Source organism: Schistocerca nitens, chromosome 10, assembly GCF_023898315.1.
Source record: "Schistocerca nitens isolate TAMUIC-IGC-003100 chromosome 10, iqSchNite1.1, whole genome shotgun sequence".
In the NCBI taxonomy this organism is placed as follows: domain Eukaryota; kingdom Metazoa; phylum Arthropoda; class Insecta; order Orthoptera; family Acrididae; genus Schistocerca; species Schistocerca nitens.
Genome location: NC_064623.1, coordinates 63,817,504 through 63,830,457, shown reverse-complemented (window position 1 = coordinate 63,830,457; position 12,954 = coordinate 63,817,504). Strand labels below are relative to the sequence as shown.

General features: G+C 48.3%; 1 protein-coding gene across 1 annotated transcript in view; it reads left to right on the top strand.

The window, feature by feature from the left end:
- Positions 1 to 12,954, top strand: part of LOC126209871 (insulin receptor-related protein-like) — a 190,574-nt gene that overhangs the window by 129,307 nt on the left and 48,313 nt on the right. Inside the window, exon 12 of the mRNA XM_049938996.1 lies at positions 7,019 to 7,417. Coding sequence (XP_049794953.1) covers positions 7,019 to 7,417 — 399 coding nt within the window. The remainder of the gene's footprint in view (positions 1 to 7,018; positions 7,418 to 12,954) is intronic.

Sequence of the window (12,954 nt, the reverse complement as noted above, 5' to 3'; positions counted from 1 at the left end):
CTGCGTTAACTGTGGGGAGCATCATTCTCCCTGCTCGCCAGGCTGTGCAGTCTACCAACAAGAGCGGAAGATACAAGACATTAAGACCCTGGACCGTTTAACTTACCAAGAGGCGAGGAAGAAATTACAACGGCTCAACCCCACACCTATGTTGAGGAGTTATGCTGCTGTAACACTGCCGCCACCAGTTCCTGCAAAGACTCCTTTCACAGTTGGCCCACCGAACAATTACGCCTGCCCCACCACGGGTGGGTGCCACTGTCTCTTCCACTGCTCCCAAAACACCTAGTTTGGGAGCAGTGCGCCCCGAACAAGCGGGGACGTCAGTCCCCACCTCTCAGCCAGAGAGGCGACAGCCTCTCCGGCTGCTCAGCCGGAGAGGCGACGGCCCTCTCCGGCTTCTCAGCTGGAGAAGCGACAGACCTCTCCGGCTGCTCAGCCGGGGACGCAACAGCCTCCTCTGGCCTCACTTGTTCGGAAGGGATCCCTTGGGGGAGTCCCTTCCAAGGACTTCCCCAGTGTCTCACAAGACACTAGCCAGTGGCTGAAGAAGCCACCAGCTGTTGGTCGAAGGGCTTCACGCTCTTCGTCTGTTCCTGATAATGCGTCAGGAAAGCCCTCCCAGCATGTAAACCCTCCTCCGAAAGAAAAGAGAGAGAAGAGGAAGCTCTCTAAGAAGGATAAGGACCCAGTGGTTCCCGCACCACCGCTTCCTGTCAGCTCAGCCTCTGAGGATGAGGTCGAGCTCTTTGCGTCCCCTGATGACCTAGATCTCGCCGTCTCCTCAGAAACGATGGATGTAGCGACGTCCGTCACTCAGTCGATGGCAGCATGTGACCCTGCGAAGTAATTTGCCTTTTCAGTGCCTGCATGCCCCTACAGGACACGCTTTGTACAATCCTCCAGTGGAATTGTGGCGGTTATTTTAGCCATCTACCTGAGCTACGTCAGCTTCTAAGCACGACACCTGCTTTCTGCATTGCCCTCCAGGAAACCTGGTTCCCGGCAATGCGGACCCCTGTCCTTCGTGGATACAGGGGTTGCTACTGCAGCCGTAGCACTTACAATTGTGTGTCAGGTGGAGCCTGCGTGTATGTCCTTACCTCTGTATATAGTGCTCCTGTGCCCCTTCAAACATCATTGGAAGCTGTGGCTGTCCGCGTAAGGACTACCCAGGACATAACCGTCTGCAGTGTCTATCTCCCTCCAGGTGGTACAGTCTCCCTGACCGAATTGGCTGCACTTGTCACCCAACTTCCCACGCCTTTTTTTTCTCCTAGGGGATTTTAACGCCCACAATCCCCTGTGGGGTGGAACGAAGATTACTGGCCGAGGCAGAGACGTCGAGAATCTCATCTCCCAACTCGACGCCTGCCTCTTAAACACTGGCGCCGCCACACATTTCAGTGTGGCGCATGGCACGTTCTAGGCCATAGATCTGTCGTTGTGCAGCCCAGGGCTTGTACCATCGGTCCACTGGAGAGTCCATGACGACTTGTGTGGTAGTGACCATTTTCCCATCTTCCTTTCACTACCCCAGCGTCGCTCCCATGAACGCTTGCCTAGATGGGCATTTAGCAAGGCAAACTGGGAAACGTTCTCCTCTGCTGCCACTGCTGACTCTCTCCCCCACGGTACCATCGATGTGGCGGTTGAGACACTGACTGCGGCGATTGCTTCCGCTGCGGAACGTACCATTCCTCGTTCGTTAGGGTGCCCCCGGCGAAAGTCAGTGCCTTGGTTGTCTCCAGAGGTCGCTGAAACCATTAAAGAACGTCGGCGGGCTCTTCAGCGACATAAGCGGCACCCGTCTTTGGAGAACCTCATTTTATTCAAACGTCTCCGTGCTCAGGCACGGCGTCTCATCAAAAGACGGAAACAGGAGTGCTGGGAGAGGTACGTTTCCACCGTTGGTTCCCGTACACTTCACCCTCCCAGGTGTGGATGAAGATTCGGCGCATCTTTGGATTGCAGCAATCTACAGGTGTCCCAGGGCTTACCACCAACGGGGCGGTATCCACCGATGCCGACGCAATCGGCGAGCATTTCGGACAGCACTATGTTCGGGCCTCTGCGTCGGGGAACTACCCGCCCGCGTTTCGCGCGCTAAAACGCCGGGAGGAAGGCAAACGGCTTTCTTTTGCTTCTCGCCACCCTGAGGCGTATAACGCCCCATTTAGTTTGTGGGAACTCCGAAGCGCCCTGGTACAGTGCCCCGATACAGCCTCTCGGCCAGATGGCGTCCACAATCAGATGCTCAAACACCTGTCCCCAGACTGTCAGCGATGTGTTCTTGCCATCTTCAACCGCATATGGGGCGATGGTGTCTTTCCGTCGCAGTGGCGGGAAAGTACCATAATTCCGGTGCTGAAGCCTGGTAAGGACCCGCTTAATGTGGATAGCTATCGGCCCATCAGCTTGACAAATACTCTGTGCAAGCTACTGGAACGTATGGTGAGTTGACGGCTGTGTTGGCTGCTCGAGTCTCTGGGTCTTCTGGCTCCGTGCCAGAGCGGCTTCCGTCAGGGCCGTTCCACCGCCGATACTTTGGTCTTCCTTGAGTCTGCAATCCGCACTGCTTTTTCCAGGCGCCAACACCTCGTCTCCGTCTTTTTCGACCTCTCCAGAGCATATGACACGACGTGGCGGCACCATATTCTCGCCACGTTGCACGGGTGGGGTCTCCGGGGCTCTCTCCCCATTTTTATTCAGAATTTTTTATCTGTTCGGACATTCCGCGTTTTAATTGGCACATCCCATAGTTCATATCCAGGAGAACGGCGTTCCACAGGGCTCTGTATTGAGTGTGCCCCTTTTCCTTGTGGCCATTAATGGCCATGCAGCAGCAGTAGGGTCGTCTGTCTCACCCACGTTATATGCTGACGATTTCTGCATCTTTTTCAGCTCCTCCACCATTAGTGTTGCAGAACGTAGGTTGCAGAGAGCCATACGCAAGGCGCAGGCGTGGGCCCTAGCCCATGGGTTTCAATTTTCTCCTGCGAAGACTTCTGTTATGCACTTTTGTCGCCGTCGGACTGTCCATCCCCACCCTGAGCTTTATCTTCAGGATGCCATGCTCAGGGTTGTTGACACTTACCGTTTTCTGGGATTGCTGTTCGATGCCCGGCTTACTTGGCTTCCACATATTCGTCAGCTCAAGCGTCAGTGCTGGCTACATCTGAATGCCCTCCGCTGCCTCAGCAACACAACTTGGGGTGCAGATCGTAATAGGCTGCTGCAGCTCTACAAAGCCCTTGTGCTGTCCCGACTGGATTATGGGAGTGTGGCGTATGGCTCAGCGTCGCCCTCAGCGTTGCAACTGCTGGACCGTGTTCACCACTGTGGGGTTCGACAGGCGACAGGAGCATTCCGCACCAGCCCTGTTAATAGCCTACTTGCTGAAGCTGGGGTTCCCCCGCTTCACATTCGGCGTCTACAACTCTTAGCCAACTATGCTGCTCACGTTCGTTGTTCGCCTTGTCACCCTAACTACCGTCTCCTTTTCGCTAATGCGGCAGTCCATACCCCCCACCGGCGGCCTTGATCAGGCCATACCATTGGGATCCGTGTTCGGTCACTCCTTAGTGACCTCGAGTGTTTGCCTCTTCCATCTGCTTTTCAGGTCCACCCACATACACCACCTTGGTGTATTCGTCGGCCGCAGCTTCGGCTGGACCTCTCACAATGGCAAAAGGATTCAGTTCCTCCTGCAGTCTTGCGCCGCCAATTTCTTGCTCTCCTCGCCGCATCCCGCGACTCGGAGGCTATCTATACAGATGGCTCGATGGTTGATGGCCGTCTGGGGTACGCTTATACTCATGTGGACTATGTAGACCAGCGCTCCTTGCCGGACGGCTTCAGTGTTTACACCGCAGAGCTAACAGCCATTTTTCGTGCCCTTGAGCGTATTCGTACCAGCACTGGCGAGTCTTTTGTCATTTGCAGTGACTCTCTCAGTAGTCTACAGGCTCTTGACCAGTGCTACCCACGCCATCCCATTGTTGTTGACATCCAGGAGTCCGTTCATGCTCTTGAACAGCGTGGACGTTCAGTGGCGTTCATATGGACCCTGGGACACGTTGGGATAGCGGGAAACGAACACGCCGACAAGTTAGCTAAAGAAGCCACCCGCAAACTGCCGTTGGAGATCGGGCTCCCGGCCACTGATCTCCGATCGGTGTTACGCCGTCGGGTCTTTGGGATGTGGGCAGACGAATGGCGCACTCTGTCTGTACCCAACAAGCTGCGGCGTGTAAAGGAGACCACGACCGTGTGGGGTTCCTCCATGCGGGCCTCTCGCAGGGATTCTGTTATTCTCTGTAGGCTCCGCATTGGTCACTCTTGGCTGACGCATGGTCATCTGCTGCGTCGAGAGGACCCCCCTCATTGTCGCTGTGGTGCAACCATGACGGTGGCCCATCTGTTGTTGGAATGTCCTCTTTTAACCGCTCTCAGGCGTGCTTTTAATCTCCGGGGTGATTTATCCCCTCTTTTAGGTGACAATGTCTCGATGGCAGATCGGGTTTTTATTCGCGCAAGCGGCTTTTATAGGTCCATTTAATTTTATTACATCACCCTCATTTGTGCTGTATCTTTTAATTAGTTTTGTGTTGTAATTCGACTCCATCCTAATCTTTTAGGCTGGAGGTTTTAACGTGTTGCCGAGTGGCTGGCTCATCCTATTATTTTCGTGATCAGCCAGCCACGATCCTCTGCTGTACAGTTTTAATTCTTTCTGCCTTTCTTCTCTTTGTTGTTTTTGTTGCTGTGCTCCGTTTTCCATGTTTCTTTATTATTGACCTTGGGGATTTTCTTCCCCTGGAATTTTTATCTTGTGCTTCGAATGACTAATGGATGGTTTCACTGTGCTCTGTGTGTTTATGAAACAAGGGACCGATGACCTATGCAGTTTGGTCCCTTTAATCCTCAAACCAACCAACCAACCGACGTAGCTGTTAAGACGACACTTTCAAATGAGCCTTACTAAGTTTCAGCCTTACTAAAGATTGAACTTGCGACCTCGCACTCGAGGGGTTCCTTCTGAGTAGCAAACTCGGTAATTACTTGAAGCTGCATATGGAGGGCTATGTTGGATGAACTGCGAGACTAAACCCTAACAGTCTGCTCTGGGCGGTTCGCTATTTGGTGAAAGAGAAGTCTGTTTACCACACGTCTTCCAAAGGTGTTTCGTTGTCCACATTGGAAATCTGCTCTGTAAGTCTGTGCTACTACCTTAACTATTATAAACAGTGAAAGTTTTGCAGTCAGATCGATAAGGTTGTACGGTAATAATACTCAGAGTCTGATTTACGAAAACCAGTTACCGCCTTATTTATTCATCCTATTGTGTGAAATAATAAAAACAGTTATACGTGGCAATACAGTAAAATTATCGCCCGGTGAGGCCCAGTAGAAATCTATTAGTCAGTGTTACGTTTGCAATGTCTAATATCAAAACGGAGCTCCGCAACTATTATAACTAATATCACTGTCTGTTTGTTGACAGTTATTTAAGATCGCATCAAACGTTGCCCAGGACACTTTTAACATTTACACACAACAAGAAAAGTTTTGAATCACCTCTGTTCCGAGAATTCCGGAACCTGTACAGAAAATTGGAATAGAGATCAACATAAACATCATTTCCGCCCTTTTTATTGCTCATGAAAACCACACATTGCATGTCGTACCACCATACAGCCAGACCTTCAGAGGTGGTGGTCCAGATTGCTGTACACACTGGTACCTCTAATACCCAGTAGCACGTCCTCTTGCATTGATGCATGCCTGTATTCGTCGTGGAATATTATCCACAAGTTCATGAAGGTACTGTTAGTCCAGACTGTCCCAATCCTTAACGGCGATCTGTCGTAGATCCCTCAGAGTGGCTGGTGGGTAACGTCGTCCATAAACAGCCCTTTTCAATCTATCGCAGGCATGTTCGATAGGGTTCATGTGTGGAGAACATCCTGGCGACTCTAGTTGACCACTATTGAAATAAGCCCTTTAAATGTAACTTGTTTGTAAGGTAAACCTTTGCAACATCACCAAGCACTGAGCTAGACTGCTGTTGAACTACAGACAACACAAGCCATGTACCTCCTTCTTGGTGGAATGACTGGAACTGATCGTCTGCCGGACCCCATTTGTCTAATAGGCGCTGCTCATGCATGGTTGTTGACATCTTTCGGCGGGTTTAGTGACATCCGTGAACAGTCAAAGGGACTGTGTCTGTGATAGAAAATCCACAGTCAACGTCTGTCTTCAGGAATTCTGGGAACCTTGGTGATTCAAAACTGTTTTTGATGTATGTATTTCACTTTAGACTCTACAAATGAAGGACTTATTTCAATACTGGTACAAGTCCATTACCTCAACTTTTACGTCTATAATGCTTCTGAAATTAATGAGCCAAACAAACAGAAAGAAAGGTTCATCTCCAGCAAGAAGCCGTATGCTTGAATATTTCTGGTATCTCAAGTGCAGATTTTTCAGCGCACATTTAACTTTAGGACTCTGTATCTCAATATGAACAAAAATGTACTTGTACCACTATTGAAATAAGCCCTTCAAATGTAACTTGTTTGTAAGGTAAACCTTTGCAACATCACCAAGCACTGAGCTAGACTGCTTAATGATTGCATCTACACTGAAGAGCCAAAGAAACTGGTGCACCCACCTTACACCGTGTAGGGTCTCTGCAAACACGTAGAAGTGCCGCAGCATGAAGTTCCATGGACTCAACTAATGCCTGAAGTAGTGGTACAGGGAATTGACACCATGAATCTCGCAGAGCTGTCCATAAATCTGTAAGAGTACCAGGGAGGTAGACTTAGGACATAGCTCTCACAAACTACCGGCAAACTGGCCATTGTATGTTGAGGAAGAAAAAGCGTTTCTACTAGCTGGCCAAATCTTTACCTTAGTGTCTTCCAGCCAATGGCATCATACAACTCTTTCTTTCATTCTTTCTTTCCAGGATTGAGGTAATGTGTGATGCTACTGTATATGTTCCCAGGGAGGAGTACACGCTTAAAGGCCTGCGACCAGGGGAGTACTGGGTGCGCGTCGCTTCCATCACGTTGGCTGGCCTGGGCCCCTACTGCGACCACATTCCGTTTACAGTGCCACACCCGGCAGCGGATAAATCCGGCAACGGTGCAGGTATTGGTGGTGGGGGTTCAGGTGACGGAGGTGGGAACTACAGGGAGGACGGGCCTGGGGGCAGAGCAGGCGCTAGTGGCGGCTCGGACTCAGCGTCGAACACGACTCGCACCGCACTGACTGCAGTAGGGGTGGCGGCGGCGCTGCTGGCGGTGGGGGCGGGAGCCACACTGCTGCTGTGGTGGCGCTGCCTGGCCGCCAGGAGGGACGTGCTGCTCGCCACCGTCAACCCGGAGTACATCAGCCTCGCCAAGTGAGTACCCAGCAGGCTGGCGCCCACTACACACACACACACACACGTTACAAGTGCACTGAACAAATGTCATAGGATAGACACACAATACTGTGTGGGTCCTCCTCTGGCCCTGTGGACTGCAGTGGGACACCATGGAAATGTCCACCCTGCCGCCCTGATAGCTGTGTGGTCAGCATGACAGATTGCCATCCTACGGGCCCGGGTTCGATTCCCGGCTGGGTCAGGGATTTTCTCCGCTTAGGGACTAGGGGTTGTCTTGTCTTCATCATCATTTCATCCCCATCCGGTGTGCAGGTCACCGAATGTGGCGTCGAATGCAATAAGACCTACATCAAGGCCGCTGGACCTCCCCTGTAAGGGACCTCCCGGCCAATGATGCCAAACACTCATTTCCATTACCATGGAAATGAGACTGTAAGTCACTAATATTCCTCTAGAAGCAGCTGACACAAAATCGTTTGCAGAGAGACAGCCGATTCTGATCTGTTCATGGGTGCAAAATCCCCTGCATGGAGCCTGTTTTCTGTGGCATCCCAAATATGCTCGACGGGGTTCAAATCTGGGCTCCAAGGTGGGCATCTCAGTCTTTGGACCTCCAGTGCAAGTTCCTATAACCATTCTCAGGCAGCATGGGAGCGATGTGGCAGCCTGTTATCATCTAGAAACACCCCAGATCTGTCAGGGTATTGGAAGGCTAGAAATAAGTGCAGATGGTCCATGAGCACCTCAACGTATCACAGACCAACCGAAGTCCTCCAGAACAACTGGAGTGCTCATTCCACGGATGTGTGTGCTGTCCTTAGGTTAGTTAGGTTTAAGTAGTTCTAAGTCTAGGGGACTGACGACCTCAGATGTTAAGTTCCATAGTGCTTAGAGCCATTTGAACCATTTTTGAGCTCATTCCATACCAGGAAAATGCACATCAGACATAATAGAGACACCAGCATCTCAGACCACACCTTCTTGGCAGGCGGGATCCATCGATTCTTGTGGCCTGCGTCACACATGGTGCATCCCAGCCCGCATCTCGTGGTCGTGCGGTAGCGTTCTCGCTTCCCACGCCCTGGTTCCCGGGTTCGATTCCCGGCGTGGTCAGGTATTTTCTCTGCCTCGTGATGGCTGGGTGTTGTGTGCTGTCCTTAGGTTAGTTAGGTTTAAGTAGTTCTAAGTTCTAGGGGACTTATGACCACAGCAGTTGAGTCCCATAGTGCTCAGAGCCATTTTGGTGCATCCCACTGGCAAGGTGCAGTTGAAATCGTAACTCATCCGACTGTATCATTGTTCCAGTCAACGCCATCATCTGTCTCTGGCGATTGGCGACAAACGCACGCAACTGTGCCCAATGACATCATGTTAACAGCGGCACCCATGTATGGCGCCAGCACCCATACCCCGTGGAATCCGTATTCCTTTGGACTGTGCACTGGGAGACGTGTCTAGGATGTCCTGTGGTGAATTGAGTCATGATTTGTTCCACTATCGACATTCAGTCACTATTGACGATACGCCTCTGAAATTGCCGGTCGCTGTCATCGAACGTGGCTGGACGGCCAGTAGTTGGTCTGTTATAGACTGTGACACCCTCATTCAACCCTTAAACATTTCCCATGGCCGCTCTGCCATTACTCTACTTTGCAGAATAATCAGATCTGATGCAGAGTGGCTTACCTAATGTGAAACAAGTGGACAGCTCCATCTGCCAGATCACGACGGTTTTTATAACGCCCACTCGAGCAGACAGCTTGTACAGGGTGTTTCACAGTTGCTATTGTAAGCTTCTATGGGTAGTGGAGGGCCTTAGTAGATAGGTTTGAAGATCAGGTTGAGAGGCACCCACATGCCTTGCTCATACTGTGGCATCAAGCAGTCAGGCCTGCAAGATGAGTGGTCTGCCAAGCGAGTGGATTCATTCTTATTTATCGAGTAACATGAACTCTAGTACTCACACTTAAGGTACAAGTTATCCTCCTATATGATTAATACGCAACGGAAACACGCATCTGACTATCAGTAATTTACAGAATTCTGACTGTACACTACGCACTGGCAATACCACATTTTCTTTCCTTTTTTTTTTTATTTAACGGCTTTTGTCAACACGTGGCCACTGCACTGAATATGAATGGCGCACACATTATAAATTCGGGACATTATGACAACATATAATTCGAAGGAAAAGTCCACCAATCTTTTTCTTTTCACTATCTTATTTATTCCGATAAATTCTCTAACCTAAACACACAACTTCTATAACCTACAACAATAACACATGAGAAATTCCGCCCAGTGGGCATGGCTTTACATTGGTGAATCTCTATATTATGGTCTCGTAATTATTTAACGCTACAGTGCACTTTCTGGATAGGATGGTGGATCTTTTATTATTTCTCACACTTCGACTCTCACAATCATCATCACGAAACTATCCTCCAGACCGAGCAGTACAGAAGGAACAAGCATAACCCACTAATCTTTTGCTACTACCTTGCTACTCTCCCATGCAAACCACACATACCCAAATTACATGACATACACCACACTACAATATGAAATACCACACAGAGAATAGTCACAACATTATCACTTTCAGCTTTCCCACTTCAATTAATATTTATCCCAGTTTCACACGACACTGCCCCACTTTGTGATTCTACTTCCCTACTATGAACTCTGGAGATATATGCACGTCTTCCTGTGCAATGCAAGCCAAGTGGCGTTGCTGGATAGACGGCCGACTCACCTTGATTCTCTCTGAGTTTAAATCTAGCGTCACACGGAATAACATTAAGAACATATTCATCACTGATACCATGGACGAGTACTTCTCTTTATCCTTTGTCTCATACACAGTTTGAGTCTCACACAGTACTCACCACGTGGAAGTACTCGTCTCTAATTTCAAGTCCTGCACACGCCATTTCTTAAATATTTCAACTTGTGGTATACACGCTATTTCTTAAATATTTCAACTTATTGTACACACGCTAGTAATTCAGCTTAACTTAAGCACACGGAAGTATTTCAACTTATTGCTTGCTACACGTGGTTTCATTGTGACCGTTGGTCACTTCCGAAGATTACTACAATCCCATTAATATTACCTGCCTGACATTTAATTCTCCCCACAAAAGTTCCTGAAATAGAGAAATTATTATTTCAAACTACTCTTAAATATTCCACATGCATACCATGTCTCCACTCTTTCGTCATTACGGAGCACAACTAAAACAGGTCTTAACAGCACAAGATCCAGCGGCAGAGTGCTGAAACATGGCCGTTCTCGAGGTCCTCTCGCACCTCTGCTGAAGTGGGGGAGCACCTTGCTACCGTATTGGTCAGCCACATTTCAGGCGCTCAAAGCTCAGGTAAATTTCATCTCTTTGGTCCCACCAAAGGTGGCCAAAGGATCGTCTCAAAGATGATCATATATTCACATTCACTATCTGCGGTTAGCAGACGACCATACATTCATTCATTTTACAGATCTCACCAAACTGGATGTAGGGATTTATTTTGAGGGAGTGCACATGTGATCAATTAAATAAATAAACTGTCATTCTTTCCCACACTGGTATCCGGCTTCGCCGTATTAATTGAAATTGAGTTATTTTTAGAAAAAAAATGTGTTGTTCTGACAAAAATAATGAAGTATGTTGTACCTATTTTCAATTTCGGGCGGTACTGTACCCTTTCAAGGTCATATTGATAACTCGAATTTCACAGTACACACTCAGGGGGGACAATGAGCTGTGTAAAGTGTGTTCTATAAACTATCGCAACTTTTCTGAGGCACGCAGTAGACAAGTCAGGTGAACGTAAAACTAATTCATGGCTTAAATGATCTCACTACATCTGCAGATATATTATTGGTCTGAAACTCACAGTTAAGTGCCCGGTAGAGTGTTCATCAAACTACCTTCAAGCCATTTCTCTACCGATCTACTATCGAACACCAACAGGGAAAAACTGACGCTTAAATTTTTCTATGCAAGTGTATTTTATTATGATCATCCCTACCTATGTGATTCAAAAAGAATACCACAACTCTAGGAATTTAAAATTCTGCAATGACAAAAGGCAGAGCTAAGCACTATCTGTCGGCGAATTAAGGGAGCTATAAAGTTTCATTTAGTTGTACATTTGTTCGCTTGAGGCGCTGTTGACTAGGCGTCAGCGTTAGTTGATGCTAAGATGGCGACCGCTCAACAGAAAGCTTTTTGTGTTATTGGGTACGGCAGAAGTGAATCGACGACTGTTGTTCAGCGTGCATTTCGAACGAAGTATGGTGTTAAAACCTCCTGATAGGTGGTGTATTAAACGTTGGTATAAACAGTTTACAGAGAATGGGTGTTAGTGCAAAGGGAAAAGTTCTGGACGGCCGAGAACGAGTGATGAAAATGTAGCACGCATCCAGCAAGCATTTGTTCGCAGCCCAGGAAAATCGACTCGCAGAGCTAGCAGAGAGCTGCAAATTCCACTATCGACATTGTCACTATTGACGATACGCCTCTGAAATTGCCGGTCGCTGTCATCGAACGTGGCTGGACGGCCAGTAGTTGGTCTGTTATAGACTGTGACACCCTCATTCAACCCTTAAACATTTCCCATGGCCGCTCTGCCATTACTCTACTTTGCAGAATAATCAGATCTGATGCAGAGTGGCTTACCTAATGTGAAACAAGTGGACAGCTCCATCTGCCAGATCACGACGGTTTTTATAACGCCCACTCGAGCAGACAGCTTGTACGGGTGTTTCACAGTTGCTATTGTACGCTTCTATGGGTAGTGGAGGGCCTTAGTAGATAGGTTTGAAGATCAGGTTGAGAGGCACCCACATGCCTTGCTCATACTGTGGCATCAAGCAGTCAGGCCTGCAAGATGAGTGGTCTGCCAAGCGAGTGGATTCATTCTTATTTATCGAGTAACATGAACTCTAGTACTCACACTTAAGGTACAAGTTATCCTCCTATATGATTAATACGCAACGGAAACACGCATCTGACTATCAGTAATTTACAGAATTCTGACTGTACACTACGCACTGGCAATACCACATTTTCTTTCCTTTTTTTTTTTATTTAACGGCTTTTGTCAACACGTGGCCACTGCACTGAATATGAATGGCGCACACATTATAAATTCGGGACATTATGACAACATATAATTCGAAGGAAAAGTCCACCAATCTTTTTCTTTTCACTATCTTATTTATTCCGATAAATTCTCTAACCTAAACACACAACTTCTATAACCTACAACAATAACACATGAGAAATTCCGCCCAGTGGGCATGGCTTTACATTGGTGAATCTCTATATTATGGTCTCGTAATTATTTAACGCTACAGTGCACTTTCTGGATAGGATGGTGGATCTTTTATTATTTCTCACACTTCGACTCTCACAATCATCATCACGAAACTATCCTCCAGACCGAGCAGTACAGAAGGAACAAGCATAACCCACTAATCTTTTGCTACTACCTTGCTACTCTCCCATGCAAACCACACATACCCAAATTACATGACATACACC